This window comes from Rhinolophus sinicus, chromosome X (assembly GCF_036562045.2).
Source record: "Rhinolophus sinicus isolate RSC01 chromosome X, ASM3656204v1, whole genome shotgun sequence".
Lineage (NCBI taxonomy): Eukaryota > Metazoa > Chordata > Mammalia > Chiroptera > Rhinolophidae > Rhinolophus > Rhinolophus sinicus.
The window spans coordinates 1,590,120-1,609,239 of NC_133768.1; the positions used below are offsets into that span (position 1 = coordinate 1,590,120).

A 19,120-nucleotide genomic window follows, 5' to 3' on the forward strand; every position below is an offset into this window, starting at 1 on the left:
TGCAGTCAATGCAGTCATTAGAAAACATAGTCTTTCCTCCCACTCTTTTATCACATGTTCATTTATTCAAAGAGCTAAATTTTACTAAAGTGCACATGAACTGAAGTTTGATCAAGCATTAAAAAAATAAAAATTTTTATTATTTGTCATCTGCTATTGTGGTTCCTAACTGTTAGAATGAGACCAGAGAACAAATGTGGAAAAACAGGTTGACCTAACAGGATATGTGCCAAATTCTCGGCATATTTTATCTGTGTAGATGCCATTAGTAAAGGAGAGACATCTGTTTATAGAGGGTGGACTGTGGAAGAGGAGGAAGGAAGTTCTGAACTAGAAGTTCATCAACGATATAGTTAAAATACAGTTTTTTGGAGAGTTCCCAAAATATAGACTAACTTACAAAAGATCTCGCTTAGGCACGGAAAGGAACACATGACAGTCCTCGCATTTATAGGTCATTTCCAAAACAGTAGTGAGAGTGTACACAAACATCACTTAAAATATCTTTTTCTTGTGCTGTAACACACTTTTGAGTAGAATTACTTGAGTGAATATTGAATGTTAGTTTTAGAATCAATAATGCAAAAGCGATTAAGATCTTGCTGTAAGTGAAACAAAACAAAAAAGTACAAATTTTAAAAAGCACAACCACATAGATAATGGTAAACTTAAGATGCTAGAACACATTTATTTTCCTTATTGGTAAACATCAAATTTACTAATGAGGATATCTTCAAGTTAAAGTTTAGGCCTGAATTAAAGAACAGTCAAATGTTCTATAGAAAAAAATACTTGTGTACCATTAGTATGTGGGTATTCAAATAAATACCTAAGGACAAAATGACAGCTGAGAGCCACATATCCACAAAGCACAAATTTACAGTTTACTCTTAGAACAATGACCTTTAAGAGCATTTATCATAAGGTCAAGTTTAACTGCATGTTTTTTCAGACTGAAATGCTGAAAAGAATATATACATTGTTTATAGATTGGAGGTAAAATGTAAACAATGCAGAGTAGGAACATTAAGAATAAAGTTTAACTGTTAGTAATACTTTCTTAAATCTTCAAAACAATTCATTTTATTTTTCCAACTGTTTTATAGAAATCAAAATGAATTATTTCAATAAAAAAGATAATTTGACAAGGCCACAAAAACTTTCCAAATTATTTTGTTACATGTTTACAGTAAATATTCAATAATAATTTTATAATTTACTTACACAGAGCATGCTATTCTATTTAATAACTCTACTCATCATTGACACAAACACACTTATTAAGCATTTATATCTCATGAACTGTAGTCAATATGCAAAGATGGTCCCTGATACATATTCAAGTTGAAAGATAAACACATATATCATTTCTCTTATAATGATGTCTTTCTTATATATCTGAAGAAACCTAAAAATTATGCTATTACGTGATCCATAATGATCACCTAATAATAGGAAAAATGCCATTGTTTTCCGGGGATAAACTATTAATTTGTCTAGTTTCACGCCTGGTGCTAACTACTTTAAAAAAATGTTAAAATATATAATCTAAAAAAGGAATCTGTACTAAAATCTAAAAGGATCTTCTTAAAGATGATGAAAGAGCTCGAAAAAAGTCAATGATCTGAAAAGGTAACTCCATGTTTGTAACTTAGTGAAGTTACTGCTGTGAGTGTACGAAAGGAACAGATATTTTTCATCACAGAAATAGCATGTTCATACATTTCTTACAGTGATTTCTTCATACTGGTCTATTGACTTCCCAAATTTCCCATTGTTGTATCTCAGATTTAAAAGATCTTGAAGTATGTGAGGTTCTTTTGGGCTCAAAAGTCTGTTCCCAGGATCTGGCAAATCCATGTTTGTGTTCATGTGTAGCTATTCTCATCGTGCTACACAGTCTTGCATGGGCCCATATGGAAGGCAAGGACATGGTGTTTTATTAATGGGAGCAGTAATGAGAACAAAGCATAACTCAAGGCTTAAGATTCTTACTTCCTGAATCAGGAATCTAGGAGGTGGGTCTCATATGGCCTTAGTAGCACAAAAGAAAATTTCAAGGTAGAATATTTCCAAGTCTGAAAGCTCTATAGAGAATAGTAACAAGCAGACTCTTCAGTCTGCTGAAGAGTCAGACTTGTGCACTTCCAGAGGATCTGGCTTAGTTCCGAAGATCAACTCTATGTGTCTTATCTCACATGCTGCAGGCATGAGACACTTCATGAAGCTTATTTTAAGTGTCAAGATTAACTGTTTTATGAGGGTGCAGAAGCACATAAAGGAGAAACTCTTGATTTCATGTCTCATGAAATCATAGGTCTTATTTCCTATTTTATTCATTTATTTGGCATCATTTGGCAAATATTTTTCATGTTAGCAGATTGTTTTAATTTTATTAACTGTATCAGACATCAGTTTTTAGAGTAGAAAATAATGCACAATTAAGTTTAAAAATAGTTTCTATAAAAGGTAAATATGAAGTGACAGGACAAAAAATTGCTTACTCGTCTCCCTTGGCCAAAGTCTGATTAATGATGTTTTTCAAAATGTTTTTCCTGATTAATTCTACCAAATTCTCTTCATTTCACACTATTTTAACACAATATACAGACAGAACAAAATGCCATTATATGAATTTGTACTTGTTTAGAAATCGTTCCACAAGCATCCAAAGTGTGTATGTTCAGTCTTTAAAACTAGAATGTAGTCAGTAAATATGTCTTTCATTTCTTTTGTTTACCTCCAACCCCAAAGTTTCAATACTCTGGATGTGTGTGGAGCTCAGAGTTGCTGGCTAAGGTGCAATTTTACAGAATGATGTTATATTTCATACCTGTAAGGTATTGAGTGGCATTTAATACCATATATTAATATTATATTGTAACACTATATAGCAGTATATTGTAACTTAGGTATTCTGTCAGATAAGTGCAAATATTATCGTGCTGTAACCATCCAGAGTCCCAGGGTCATATTGGCAGCCAAAAGTACACTGCCACCAAGTAAGATGAAAAATCCTATCAGATCTTTAACATCATTGTCTCCAATCACTGAGGTAAGGGTGGCATCTAGGAAAGAGTTTAAAATCCACTGTCCATCCAAAGCAAAGCAGGGCACTGCATTAACAATAGCCAGAGCTCCTGAGAGGGAAATCAGATACCTGGTTAAACTCAGTTAAGGAAAAGAATGTGAACAAAGTGGAAACCATACTTCAGTGAATTAAAAAAAAAAAAGATTATAGCTAATTTCTCTTTAAAAATCTCTTCCCAAAGCACAGGTCATTTCTTCGTATTTTTAAATTAATAAACTTTAATTTTTAGAGTTTTAGGTTCACAGCAAAATCAAGTAGAAAGAACACAGTTCTGATGTACAGCTTAGTCATACAATACAACCTTCCCCATTATCTTTATACTGCACCAATTTGTTACACTTGTTATAATAGATGAACCTACAATGACACATCATATCACCCTATGTCCATAGTTGAAGATTCATTGTGTGCATTCTGTAGGTCTTGACAGATGTATAATGACATATAGAATTGTTTCACTGTCCCCCAAATCCTCTGGGCTCGCGCTCTTCATCCCACTCTTCACTTTAAACTCTGTTAACTATTATTTTTTGTCTATAGTTTTGCCTTTTTTATAATAACTTATAGGTGGAATCATACAGTATGTAGACATTTCAGAGAGGCTTTTATTCATTTAGTAATGTGCATTTAAATCCCCATGTCTTTTCATGTTTTGGCAGTTTATTTCTTTTAAACACTGAATTATATTCTATTGTCTGCATGTATCTAAGTTTATATATTTATTTTATTTATTACTGATAGACATCTTTATTGATTCCAAGTTCTGGGAATTATGAATAAAGTTGTGAACATATTTTGACTTTATATAAATGCTAAGGAGCATAATTTCTGGATCACTCGGTAAGCGGGTATTGTTTTGTAAGAAATTGCCAAACTGTCTTCCAAAGTGATTGTACCACTTTGTATTCCTATCTGCAGTGAGTAAGGGTTTGTTTCTCTTCCTCTTTAACTTTTGGTGTTCTCAGCATTTTCGATTTTAGCCATTCAAATAGGTGTATTAGTGGGATTTCTTTGTTGTTTTAACTTGCATTTCCTTGATGATATATGATGTGGAGCACCTTTTCATATGCTACTTGCATCCTGTATCTTCTTTTCTAGATTTTTGGACATTTTAAAGCTGTATTGTTGATAGAAGTGAACTGGCATCTTAAGATGCTTAACCATAGAAATGGGAGGCCTATGGGTGCAGCTAGGCCCTTTGTTGACTTTCTGGTCCTGACTGCCTGTTTGATTTGTGGTAACTACCAGGGGAAGAATGCTGATACATAGAATAGCAATCTTGGAACCCGGCTATTCTTCACGTGGGCAGCCGATTAGAGCCCTGGGTTGGAGGTGTGTGTTCCCACACTGCAGTGATGGTTTTTGTTTCTTTTTTCTTTTTCCAAACAACCGCTCTTTTGGTGGATTTTCTGGAGAGTTGTTTTTGCCAGTTGACATTGTTAATTTCTTACAGTTTCTTTGAATATTTACATAACAGTTCTTTATTAAATGTATTTTTAGCAAATATTTCTAAAACCTGTAGTTTCTCTTCTCATTTTGTTGGCATCATCTTTCAGACACTGGGAGTTTCAAAAAAATTATTTTAATTAAAATTTATTGGGGTGACAATCATTAGTAAAATTACACAGGTTTCAACAAAGGAACAAGACAAACAAAAACTCATAGACACAGACAGTAGTTTAGTGGTTACTGGAGGGTAAGGGGAGTGGGGGTTGTAGATGAGGGTAAATGGGGTCAAGTATACGGTGATGGAAGGAGAACTGACTCTGGGTGGTGAACACACATGTGATATATAGATTATGTATTACAGAATTGTACACTTGAAACCTATGTAATTTTACTAACAATTGTCACCCCAGTAAATTTTACTCAAAAAAAAAAAAAGATTCTGTAATATCAACTCCTTGCTATTCTTTGCCAAAAAGACATTAAACATCTAATCCTCTCATGCTGTATAAAAATAAAAGTAGAGAAACTAAAACAAACAAACAAAAAAACAAATTACATAGGTTTCAAGTATACAATTCTTTAATACATCATCTATATATCACATTATGTGTTCACCACCCAGAGTCAGTTTTCCTTCCAACACCAACTATTTGATCTACCTCATCTACCACCTCCTCATCTACCACCTCCTCCCCCCTTACCCTCTGGTAACCACTAAACTATCATCTGTGTCTATGAGTGTTTGTTTAATTTGTTTATCTTGTTCCTTTGTTGCATTCAGTTTTATATCCCACATATGAGTCATATCATATGGCTCTCAACTTTTTCTGTCTGACTTATTTCGCTTAGCATTATAATCCATCCAAGATCCATCCATCCATGGATCCATCTGTGTTGTGGCAAATGGCACTATTTCATCTTTTCTTACTGCCAAATAGTATGCCATTGTGTATATATAAACCACAACTTCTTTATCCAATCATCTACCAAAGGACACTTTGTTTCCATGTCTTGGCCACCGTAAATACAGCTACTATGAACATCAGAGCACATATGTATTTATGGATAAATGTTTTCAGATATTTTTGGATACCCAGGGAAGGGACTGCTGGGTCATATGGTAATTCTATATTTTGAGGAAACTATGGGAGTTTTAAATTTCAACGAAATCTAGGTTATCAATTATTTCTTTTATGGATTGTACCTTTGGTGTTGAATCTAACAAATTGTCTCTAAACCCAAGATCATTTATATTTTCCATATTTTATTTCAAAGGAATTTTATAATGTTTTACTTTACATTTAGGTCTGTAATACATTTAAGTTAATTTTTTGTGAACAATCAAAAGCTTATATCCAGATTGATATTTTTTCTTTTGCATGTGGACATCCTGTTGTTCTAGCACCATTTGTTAAAAATATCATTTTGTACGTCTTAATCCCCGGCTTTTTAAAATTTCTCTTTATATATCCCTATAAGCATTCTTTTTGCTGCATTCCACAAATATTATGTTGTAATTTTATTTAGTTCATAGTGTCTGTTTATTTCTCTTGAGATTTCCTTCTTTACCCAAATTTTAAGTTTTATTTAATCTCTACATATTTTGGGATCCTCAAGTATATTTTTATTACTGATTTCTAGATTAATCCCACTGTGGGATTAATGCCTGAGAACAGACATTATATGCTTTCTATTCCTTTTTAGCTTTCAGGTGTGTTTTGTGGTCCAGAATGTGACATATCTTGGTAAACATGCCACGTGATCTTCCATGAGAAGAATGTGTATTCTGCTGCTGCAGGATAACATAACCTGCAGATGCCATTATATCCAGTTGACTGATGGTGCTGTTGAGTCAATTATCTCCTTATTGATTTTCTGCTGGCTGGACCTGTCCATAAAGAGGTGTTGAACTGCCCAACTAATGGTAGTGGATTTATCTTTCTCTTTTAGTTCTGTCAATTTTGTTCTTTGTATATTTTAAACTGTTGTTAGATGCATACACATTGATTGTTATTTCTTCTTGGAATAGTGCCCCATTTATCATTATGAATTTCCCTTTTTACTTCTGATAAACTTCTTTGCTCTAAAGGCTACCCTGTGTAAAATTAACATAGTTATTTCAACTTTCTTTTAATGAATATTATATCTTGGTATGTCTTTCTCTATCCTGTTACTTTTAATATGTGTGTTTCTTTATATTTCAAGTGGGTTTTTTGCAGACAACATATAGTTATGTATTGTTTTTTGATCCAGTTTAACAATCTTTTAATTAGTATATTTAAATATTTGACATTTGAAGTGATTGCTGATATATTTGAGTTGACATTTATCACATTTGTTACTGTCTTCTATTCATTGTCTTTGTTCTTTGTTTACATTTTAAAGCCATTTAATTCCTAGGAAATAATACATTAACTAAAAATCATTTTTAAAAATTAAATTTATTAGGGTGACATTGGTTAATAAAATTATATAGGTTTCAAGTGTACAATTCTATAATACATGATCTACGTATTGCATTGTGTTCACCACCCAAAATCAAAACTCTTGTTTCCATTTTTGTATTTTACTATTTTTTTGACTTTTGTGCTTTTTTTATGATTCTATTTTTCTCCTTGCTTAGAATATTATGTGTGTATATATGTATATACATATACATAAATGTTATTATTTAAGTGGTTGTACTAGAGTTTGCAATATACATTTTCTCACCCATGTCCACTTTCGAATAAACCCTATTCTAATTCACAGGTAGTACAAGTTCTTTATAATAACAAAATATTCCAAATTCCCTGTTGTCACGCAGCAGCCTACCCATCTGTTTCCTCGTACCTGCCCCTAAAGAAAGGAGAGTCTGTGAGGATCCCTTCAGGGACTTTGCTTCACCTTTGTGTTTACACCTTCTGTCTCCCTGTTTGGCTCCAAAAGATATCTGGTTAGTCAATGTCGGGTAAGATTCCCTATGCGAGGACAATCCAAGCCAGACAGAGCCCCGTGGGGACCATCTGGGGGACTCATGGGGTCTAAAGAGGTAGACACAGCCCCCCCCACCTTCCCCTGGCTAAGGAGAGCCTCTGCCTCTGTGGATGCATTCCTTCCCACAACCTGCAGCGAAAATGATTCAATGATGTGCTCTCCATCTATTCATATATATATATAAAGGTTTTGTCCCTTGGGGAGGTACATACATCCTGAGACTTTCAGTTCTGCTGCCTGCAGGCAAGGGTGATTGGTTTGAATCAGTTTCCTATTACAATTTATGGGATTCACAGATCTTGAGATTAACAAGCTTTAGTTCCTTTACTTCCTCACTTAACTAATAAAAGCTATTCAGTGGCCCGATTTGAGGCTGGAGTCCCTTGGCCCCGCTTGCACTCTGTTCTTGTCTAGTGTCTTTTCTTAACCCTGCGCCGCCCTCCTTGCTCCCCACAACTTTTGTCATGCAGGACGCGACAATTCCCCCCCTCTCATTTCTTGTGATTTCTCTTTCATTTCATTTCTCTTTCATTTCATTTGTACATACACATGCATAACCAAAAATATTGTTGCTATTATTTTAACCAAACTGTTGCCTGTTAGATCAATAAAGAAAAATAAAAGTTTTAATTTTACCTTCACTTATCCATTTCTAATGTTCTTCCTTTCTTCATGTAGATCTGAATTTCAGACATATCATCGTCCTTTCCTCTGAAGAACTTCTTTTAACATTTCTTGCAAGGCAGGTCTACTAGCAACAATTTCAGTTTTGTTTGAGAAAGTCTTTATTTTTCCTTTACTTTTGAAAAACAATTTCACAGGGTGCAGAATTCTATGTTAGTGGTTTCTTCTCTCAGAGTTTTAAATATTTCAAGCACCCTCTGCTTGCTTGAATGATTTCTGAGAAGATGGATATAATTCTTATCATACTCCTCTATTGGTAATTTTGTCCTCTGGCTTCTTTCACGATTTCTTTTTAATTTACTGCAGTTTTAATATGCCTATGGATAGACTTTTGGAATTTAGCCTGCTTGGTGTTCTAAACTTTTTGGATTTGGGGTCTAGTATCTGACATTTTAGGGGAAATTGTCAGTTTATCGCTTCAATATTGCTTCTGCTCCTAGCTGTTTCTTTTCCTGGTATTCCTTAATTATACCTGTATTACACTTTTTGTGATGGTCTCAGTGTTTGGATATTCTGTTCTCTTTTTTCCCACAGTCTTCTTTTCTCCTTACTTTTCAGTTTGGAAATTTCTATTGTCAAATTCTCAAGCTCAGATATTTTTCTCAGTTGTGTTCAATAATGAATCCCTCAAAGGCTTTATTTCTTCTGTAATGTTTTTGATTTTTAGAATTTCTTTGATTCTTTGTTTTAGAAATTCTATTTCTCTGTTTACATTATCCGTCAGTTCTTATATTTTGTCTACTTTTATCATAAAGATGTTAACATATTAATCATAGGTTATATTCCTGATCTGATAATTTCATTATTCCTGCCATACCTGATTGTGATTCTGGTGCTTGTTTAGACTCTTCAAATTGTGTTTTTGCCTTTTAGTATGCTTTCTTATTAATGGTGGATATGATATACTATGCAAAACTACAGTAAATAGGCCTTTAATGAAGTGGTGGTTAAATCTGTGTGGAGAGCGTGTTTAGTTCTCCTATCATTAGGACTCAGTGTTTTGGTGAGTCTCTGCCCTGTTATGAATTTCACCAGTGCCACTCATTCCCTTCTCTTCTCCTCATGTCGTTTTAGGGGGTACAGGATGGGTACAGGTGGCTGGAGTTGGGAACTGTCATTTCTCAGGATCTGATAAAACCCCAGCAGGTTAAACTCTAGTAAAAATAGTTTCTTCTGAGGGAAGACCTTAAGAACAGAGTACTCTGCCCAATTTGAAAATGGTCATTTTTCCTCTCCCTCTGATGGAAGGAGGAGATTTTTCTGCCATTTCACTGTAAGAACCTAGCAGAGTTAATGGTTTCCACACAAGCATGGTTTCCCTCTATGACTGTGTGTCCTTGAAGTTTTTTACTTCTCTGAATCATCAACACTGAGCTTCTAGGAATTCACAAATTACAATGCAGTTTTCCTACCTAGAGCTTGTTCCCACGGATGTTTCTGTTTGTGGGATTCCACTCTAGCAACTTGTGATTTTCTGTACCAAACTGTTTTCTCCATTTTTTTTTAAAAAAAACATTGTCCTGCAACCTCGCTAATCTGATAGATGTATGAAGAGTGGTGATTTTTCAGTTTGTTCAGCTTTTGGTTGGATGGGGTGGCATTTTCTAAATGTGGACTGGAAAGTAGAAATTCCTTTTTAATAGCTCTAGTAATTTTAAGCAAAATTAAGGCACAAATTCCTTGGATAAAGTATGGGCCTGCCACATAAAAAGTGATCTCTAATGAGCTTCCAAAAAGGATGTCTAAATTAGGCATCAACAAAATAGAGCCCACAGGCCATCTTTAATCTATCATCTGATTTTTGTAAGTAAAATATTACTGCAATACATCATATTATTTTTGTTTCAAATATTGTCTATGGCTGCTTTCACATTGATGACTTTGGAATTGAACATATGTTAAGTGATCATATGGCCTGCAAAAGATAACATATTTTGTATCTTGCCTTTTAGAGACAAAAGTCTGTAGACGCCTAATCTAAATATTTAATGATATATCAGGGAAATGAACTGAAATATGTAAGTGAGGAAAAAAATACTTTTTTATCCATATAAAGTATTATCTTACAGGATCAGAAAATTAAGTTCATGAACTCATCCTAGGAAAAGTTACATACCTCACTGCTGAATATAACTACAGGTACCTTCGAAGCACTCCCCTTGGGAAGCTATGCACCAATGCCAGTGCCTAGTCCACCTTTCAAAGCAATTTTGGAACTCTTTTTCTACAATGGCCATCAGAGCTGTCATCGTTATTAACCTCAATGTCCTGAATGTCAGCAAAATGTCTTCCTTTCAATATTCCCTTTATCTTCGGGTGCAGTAAGAAGTCATTCAGGGCAAGATCAATGGTGAGTAGGGAGGGTGTTTCAATACAGTTGTTTACTGGCTGAAAACTCCCTCATGGACAGTGTCATTTGAGCTGGTGCATTGACATGATGCGAGAGCCATGAATTGTTGGCAAAAAGTTCAGGTCGTCTAACTTTTTCATGCAGCGTTTTCAGGAATTCCAAATAGTAAACTTGGTTAACTGTTTGTCCATTGGTACAAAATCATAATGAATAATCTCTGTGATATCAAAAAAGGTTAGCAACATTGTTTCAACAAGTTCACAAACTTAATAGATCTTGTATATTAGGAAATTTAGGATTTTGACCAATGAGAGTCACTTAATTTGCTATAATATATCAGGTGATTGCACAAAATTTCTCTGAAACAAAGCCACATAACCAGGGCATTTTTCTTTTTTGGTATATTAAAAATAAAAACAAAACATTTTTGGGTTTTGATTTTTTTTTTGGCAAATCATTGAGGAAAGAAATTTACAAATGCAAAGCACAATGAGATAACCACCTCACTCCTGTAGAATTGCTATCACCAATACAGCAACAAATAACAAGCATAGGTGAGGATGTGGAGAAAAGGGAACTCTCATGCACTGTTGGTGGGATTGTGAATAGGTGCAGCCACTATGGAAAACAGTATGGAGGATCCTCAAAAAATAAACAATTAAACGACCATATGACCCAGCAATTCCACTTCTGGGTTTTTATCTGAAAACCATAATTCAAGAAGACATATACATCCCTATATTCAATGCAGCATTACTTACAATTGCTGAGATATGGAAGCAATCTAAGTGCCCATTAAAAGATCAGCGGATTGAATAAAAAAGATTAACGGATTGAGAAGATTATCTATATATATATGTATATACATATATATAATATATAAAATACATATAATATATATAAATATATATTATATATATAGATAAATCCCTAACCCTATATATTATATATATTACTTTTGCACCAACCTAATATATATTAGGTTGGTGCAAAAGTAATTGCAGTTTTTACAATTATTTTTAACCTTTTAAACCGCAATTACTTTTACACCAAATAAATATATATATACATATATATGTGAATATATATACATATATATGTAAATATATATATATATATATATATATATATATATATATATATATATATATATATTTCTTGCAGATAACACATATTATTAAGTTGTCTGTTTGTCTGACTTTTGTATTAGGTAATTGCTGTCCTCACTGAATGACTTACAAAGCATTTCCTCTGCTTTCACATTCTATAAGAGATTGCAGAGAATTGGAATAACTCCTTCCTTTAATGTTTGGTGGACTTCATTAGTGAACCCATTATGAGCCTGGTATTTTCTGTTTTTGAGAGTTAGTGATTTAATTTTTTAAAAAGTTATAGGATTATTCAAATTGTTTCAATGTTAACCATTATAAAATATATGTACATATATCTGTAGTGGACAATCACTCAGCGATAAAAAAATAAAACCTTGCTATTTGTTACAATATGGATGGGCGTAGCGGCTATCATACTGGGTGAAATAAGTCAGATAGAGAAAGACAAATACCATATAATTTCACTTATATGTGAAACTTGAAAAAAACAAAACAAATAAACTAAATGAAACAAAAATAAAGTCATAGATACAGAGAACAACTTGATGGTTGCCAAAGGGGAATAGGAAAAGGCTGAAAAGGGGAAAGGGATTAAAAAATACAAAATCCCAGCTATAAAATAAGTTACAGGGGTACAACATACAGCATAGGGAATAGAGTGTATGATGTTGTATAACTATCTACAATGACAGATGATTACCAGACTTATTGTGATAACTCTGTAAGGTATATAAATGACAAATCATTATGTTGTACACTTGAAACTAATATAATATTGTACATCAACTGTAGTTTTAAGAAATTAATAAAGATTCAAAACAATAAAAATAAAGTCTTCCAAATTGTTCAGTTTATTCAAATTCTACAATTTTTAAACATTAAAACATGTTAAGTATTTTGTCTAAGTGACATCCTATAAACACTTTCACACTAGAAAGGATACTTGACAAATGTCTCCACAACCACAGGCAGATCTATGCTTAGAAAGTTGAAACGTGGGACAAAACTGGTTATGCTCACTAAAAGAGAAAAACAATATTATTCATACCACATAAGCCACAGCATTATGAATTTTTATCAACACTGAACCAGACTTTCCAAAAAAATAATCAAATATTGAGTTAGCCAATTAAAATGTTGAGCAAAGCCCTTCCCAAACATCATAAGCAGACTATCTAGCTTATATACAAAACCCAATCATTATCTAGATCACTTAGCAAAACATTGTAATGCACAAATTCAGACTCCAGTACGCACTTCAATTTTGAGGTTAGAGTAAGAGAAAACTGATTGTATACCCATTACAACTACAAAATACAGAGAATAACTTAAAAAATATATACTAGAATTACCACCAACGAGAGTTTTTACCCTTTCAAAGCAGAATAATCTTAAAATCACATTTACTCCCATTATTATACTCCCAACATATTTCCAGTCTCACTTTTATTTCATTGTTTAAACAGGATTAAGACCAGTGGATTATTAAACTCTCTTCCAGTCTGTGGATTCCATTGTCCATAGTGTTTGTTCAAACAGTTAAAACTCTTCTAATTACAGAGAGCCCATGGAACAAACTCTTGAATTAGTGTAATTGATGACATTTTAAAAATACAGGGCTATATTTAATATGTGTAGTCTAGAGTCACACACTATCACACTAATAAATAACGAGGGTGTCACAGGCTGTATGAATTGAAAGCCTTATAAAAAGTAACATGAGTTCCGGAAATATGGTGGAGTGAGGTGAGCCTCTGTAAAGCTCCCCTGGAATTTACAACGAATCGAACAACAAAAACTCCACAAAGGACTCCCTGCACAGCAGACAGGCAAGACGAAGAGGCCCACTACCGACTGAAATCACCTACAGGTGGGAGATTTGCGTGAGTGGAGGGAGGAGGAAAGGGAGAAGTGCGCGGAGACGGAGCCGCGCGGGCGCAGAACGCAGACCTAGCTCAGTGCACCGAGCTCGCTGCTTCCCGAAACTACCGCAGCTGCGAGTGAGGGAAGAACTCGGACTGCTAGGGCTCTGCCAGGGCTCCACAGGGCTGAGGGGACAGCATATACCTCGGCTGAACACAACGCTCACGGCAGAGACCTCGGAGTAAAGACTGAGGGAAAAAGGCTGAAAACGGTGGTTTAAGCCCTCACTGCCGAACAGAGAATGGAGCCTTAGGCACTGAGACTAGCCGCCCCCTCCCTACCCTCCCAGAGCTCGCCCCGCCCACACCTGCCCGGTGCTAGAAGCAAAACAGTAGCAGTGTCAGATCAAAACAACAGAAAATTTGCTATATTTGAGAACTGTGGCCCAGAATCACAAATTCACAGCCCAACTAGTTCCGGCAAAGGGGAGAGAGCTGTGGAAGCAGGACCGGCTGTGGTGGTGGTCGCTGCCATTGCTCTGAGCCACCTCTCACAGCTCACCCCGCCCCTGGCCCCACCTATCTGGGCGGATCCCTACAGGAGTAAACATAACTGCTGAAACATACGGGCTCTGAATCAGGAGCTGGAAGAGCTTTGGAACATCAAAAGCTCTCCGCATACCCACCAGGACACTGCGCCCTGTGACCTAGACGAACTATTAACAGAGGAGAAGCCCATCTCCCAGGGAATCCCCCCAGTGTGTGAGAAGCTGGAATAGTGCAGAGAAAACATAGCACTACCTTGTGAGACAGGAAAAAAAAAAGCCTGCAGTCGGAGAAAAAGTAAAACGTTCTACCAACAAGTACTGGAAAACAAAAGAAAGACCTCTTCCTATCAACTTGTTGCAGAAGTCACTCCTGTAGATGTCTAGGAAGAGAAATAGTAAACCAGTAATCGCCATGAATAACCAAGGCAACAAGATAGCTCAGAAAGAAAGTGAAAAATCTCCAGAAAAGGCACTTAAAGATACAGATATATGTGACTTAAATGACAGAGAATTCAAGACTGCAGTTCTGAAAAAACTCAACGAGATACAAGAAAACACAGATAGGCAGTTAAAGGAACTCAGAAACTCAATTAAAGAACAGCATGAGCATTTTACGAAAGAGATTGAAATTTTAAAAAAGAACCAAATAGAATTTCTGGAGATTAAGAACTCAATAGAAGAAATTAAGAATGAAATAACCAGCTTAGGTAGTAGAGTTGACCAGATGGAGGAAAGAATCAGTGACATCGAAGATAGAGACCTGGAAATTACACAGATAGAAGAAGAAAGAGACTTGAGACTTAAAAGAAGAAATTAGAGGAGAGATCAAAAGATACATAGAAACAAATGACAATGAAAATACATCCTACCAAAATTTTTGGGATGCAGCAAAAGCAGTTTTAAGAGGGAAATTTATCCCATTACAGGCCTATCTCAAGGAAAAAAAACACTCCCAAATAAATAACCTCATGTTACACCTTAAAGAACTAGAAAAAGAAGAACAAGTAAAACCCAAGGTCAGCAGAAGAAAGGAAATAACAAAAATTAGAGCAGAAATAAATGAAATAGAGAACAAGACAATTGAAAAAAATTAACATGAGAAAGAGCTGGTTCTTTGAGAAGATTAACAAAATTGACAAACCCTTGGCTAGACTTACTAAGATAAAAAGAGAGAAGACACTGATTAACAAAATCAGAAACGTAAAAGGGAAGTTATCACGGACACCACAGAAATACAAAGGATCATCCAAGAATACTATGAAGGACTATATGCCACCAAATTCAACAACCTAGAAGAAATGGACAAGTTCTTAGAAACATATAGCCTTCCAAGGCTGAACCATGAAGAACTGGAAAATCTAAACAGACCGATCACCAGCAATGAAATTGAATCAGTCATCCAAAACCTTCCCAAAAGCAAAAGTCCGGGACCAGACGGCTTCACTAGTGAATTCTACCAAACCTTCAAAGAGGATCTAATACCAATTCTGCACAAACTCTTCCAAAAAATTGAAGAAGAAACAGTACTCCCCAACTAATTTTATGAGGCCAACATTACCCTGATACCAAAACCTGGTAAGGACAACACAAAAAATGAGAACTACAAACCGATATCTCTGATCAACCCAGATGCAAAAATCCTAAATAAAATTCTAGCAAACCGAATACAACAATGCATTAAAAAGATTATTCATCACGACCAAGTGGGGTTCATCCCCGGGGCACAAGGATGGTTCAACATACGCAAATCCATCAATGTGATACATCATATAAACAAAATAAAGGACAAAAATCATATGATTATATCAATTGATGCAGAAAAAGCATTTGACAAGATACAACATCCATTTATGATTAAAACACTTAATAAAATAGGTATAGAAGGAAAATACCTTAACATAATAAAGGCCATATATGACAAGCCCTCTGCTAATCTCATAATTAATGGAGAAAAACTGAAGCCCTTTGCTCTACGTTCAGGAACACGACAGGGATGTCCCCTATCACCTCTGCTTTTCAACATAGTGTTGGAAGTCCTTGCCAGAGCAATCAGGCAAGAGAAAGAAATAAAAGGCATCCAAATTGGGAATGAAGAAGTTAAATTATCACTCTTTGCAGATGACATGATGCTATATATAGAAAACCCTAAAGACTCCACCAAAAAGCTATTAGAAACAATCAACGAATACAGTAAAGTTGCTGGCTACAAAATCAACGCACAAAAGTCCATTGCCTTCCTATATATCAACAATGAAATCTCAGAAAAGAAATACAAAAACAATTCCTTTTGCAATTGCAGCAAAAGAATAAAATACCTAGGAATAAACTTAACCAAGGATGTGAAAGACCTATATGCTGAAAACTATAAGACTTATTTGAAAGAAATTGAAGAAGACACAAAGAAATGGAAAGACATTCCGTGCTCATGGATTGGAAGAATCAACATAGTTAAAATGGCCATATTACCCAAAGCAATATACAGATTCAATGCAATCCCCATCAAAATCCCAATGGTATATTTTAAAGAAATAGAACAAAAAATCATCAGATTTGTTTGGAACCACAAAAGACCCCGAATAGCCAAAGCAATCTTAAGAAAAAAGAACTATAATGGAGGTATCACACTTCCTGACTTTGGTTTGTACTACAGGGCCACAATAATCAAAACAGCATGGTATTGGCAGAAAAACAGACACATAGACCAATGGAATAGAATTGAGAACCCAGAAATAAAACCACATAAATATGGACAGATAGTTTTTGACAAAGAAGCTAAAAACGTACAATGGAGCAAAGACAGCCTCTTCAATAAATGGTGCTGGGAGAATTGGATAGCCACGTGCAAAAGAATGAAACTGGACTGCTATTTGTCACCATGTACCAAAGTTAATTCAAAATGGATCAAAGACTTAAGCACAAGGACTCCCTGCTCAGCAAACAGGCAAGCCCAAGACATGCAGTTGGAATAATCCTAAGGTGGGCAAATTGGGCTAGCGGAGGAGGCAGGAATTGCGGAGTTGCGGCCACAGGCTACAGGCTGCAGGACAAGGACAGGAGCTTGGAGCTCCCTAAATTCCAGACCTAGTACAATTGCAAGAGAGAAAAAATTCAGACAACTAGAGCTATCCTTAAGGCCCACAGTCACACCAGAGGGATCAGCATGTAACATGGCAGGAAACAACGCTCCCGGCAGGGACCTTGGCGCAAAGACTGCGGGAAGGAGGGTGAAAACAGCGGTTTAAGCCCTCACTGCCAGGCAGAGGACAGAAGACATAGGCATGGAGACTAGCTACCCCTTCCCACCAGGAAGCAAATACAACACCTAATTACCTGAATCCCAAAAGGCCTTCTCCAAGGCAAATTTTATTGAAGCTGTCTAAAAACAACAACAAAGAGAGAATCCTCAAGGCAGCCAGGCAAAAGAAGATGGTAACCTACAAGGAAAGCCCATTAGATTATCATCAGATTTTTCAGCAGAAACTCTACAAGCCAGGAGGCAGTAGAACAAATATTCAAACTATTGAAAGAGAGAAATTATGAGCCAAGAATAATATATACAGCAAAGATATCCTTTAGGTATGAAGGAGGAATAAAGACCTTTCCAGACATACAGAAGCTGAGGGAATTTTCTAACACACGACCTGAACTACTAGAAATACTAAAGGAGGCTATTCGACCCCATCAATAGGGACAATTTGTGGCAACCAAAATATAAAAAGGGGAAGAGTAAGGCCTGAACCGGAATATGGGAATGGAGAAAGTAAGCGTGCTGAAGAAAATGAAATAATCTAAATATCAAACTTTCTTTTACATAAACTTAAAGGTAACCACTCAAACAAATCCAGAACTGAAATATATACTGTAATAAAAGAAGAAACAGAGGGAAACATCATAGAATACCATCACACAGAAATAACAGACAAAGAAACAATGGAGACACAGTCTTACCAGAAAACTAAAGATAGGATGAAAGGAAATCCTCACATATCTATAATCACCATAAATGTAAATGGACTGAACTCACCAATAAAAAGGCACAGAGTATCAGATTGGAACAAAAAACTAAACCCAACCAAAAGCTGTCTCCAAGAGACGCATCTCAGCTACAAGGACAAGCAGAAGCTCAAAGTGAAAGGGTGGAAATTGACACTCCAAGCAAATGGTACCCAGAGAAAATCAGGTGTACCTGTACTGATATCAAACAAAAGAAACTTCAGGGTGAAAAAGGTAACAAGAGATGAAGATGGACATTTTATAATGATAAAGGGGACTATACAACAAGAAGACATAAAAGTCATCAATATTTATGCCCCCAATCAGGGAGCACCGAAATATACCAAGCAACTACCAACAGAACTAAAGGGAGAAACTGACCAAAACACAATTACACTAGGGGACTTAAATACATCGTTGACAGCTATGGATAGATCATCCAAACAGAAAATAAATAACGAAATAGCAGCCCTGAATGACACATTAGATGAAATGGACATAATTGACATTTATAGAGCACTTCATCCTAAAACATCAGACTATACATTCTTTTCTAGTGTACGTGGAACATTCTCAAGGATAGACCATATATTGGGACATAAAACTAACCTCAACAAATTTAAGAAGGTTGAAATCATACCAAGCATATTCTCTGATCACAAGGCTTTGAAATTGGATATCAACTGCAAAAAGAAAGCAGGAAAAACACAAATACATGGAGATTAAACAACATACTTTTAAAGAACTGGGTCAAAGAAGAAATTAGAGGAGAGATCAAAAGATACATAGAAACAAATGACAATGAAAATACATCCTACCAAAATTTTGGGATGCAGCGAAAGCAGTTTTAAGAGGAAATTTATATCATTACAGGCCTATCTCAAGAAACAAGAAAATCCCAAATAAATAACCTCATGTTACACCTTAAAGAACTAGAAAAAGAAGAACAAGTGAAACCCAAGGTCAGCAGAAGAAAGGAAATAACAAAAATCAGAGCAGAACTAAATGAAATAGAGAACAAAAAGACAATAGAAAAAATTAATGTGACAAAGAGC

The 19,120-nt window shown here is 35.3% G+C and overlaps 1 protein-coding gene across 1 annotated transcript in view; it reads right to left on the minus strand.

Annotated features, from left to right (window-relative positions):
* Window positions 1-663: 663 nt before the first annotated feature.
* LOC141569645 (membrane-bound transcription factor site-2 protease-like) overlaps window positions 664-19,120 on the minus strand; it is a gene marked incomplete at its 5' end in the record, with an annotated part of 91,443 nt that continues 72,986 nt past the window's right edge. Inside the window, 2 exons of the mRNA XM_074323777.1 lie at window positions 664-3,160; window positions 12,606-12,681. Of these exons, the coding sequence (XP_074179878.1) occupies window positions 2,938-3,160; window positions 12,606-12,681 (299 nt within the window). The remainder of the gene's footprint in view (window positions 3,161-12,605; window positions 12,682-19,120) is intronic.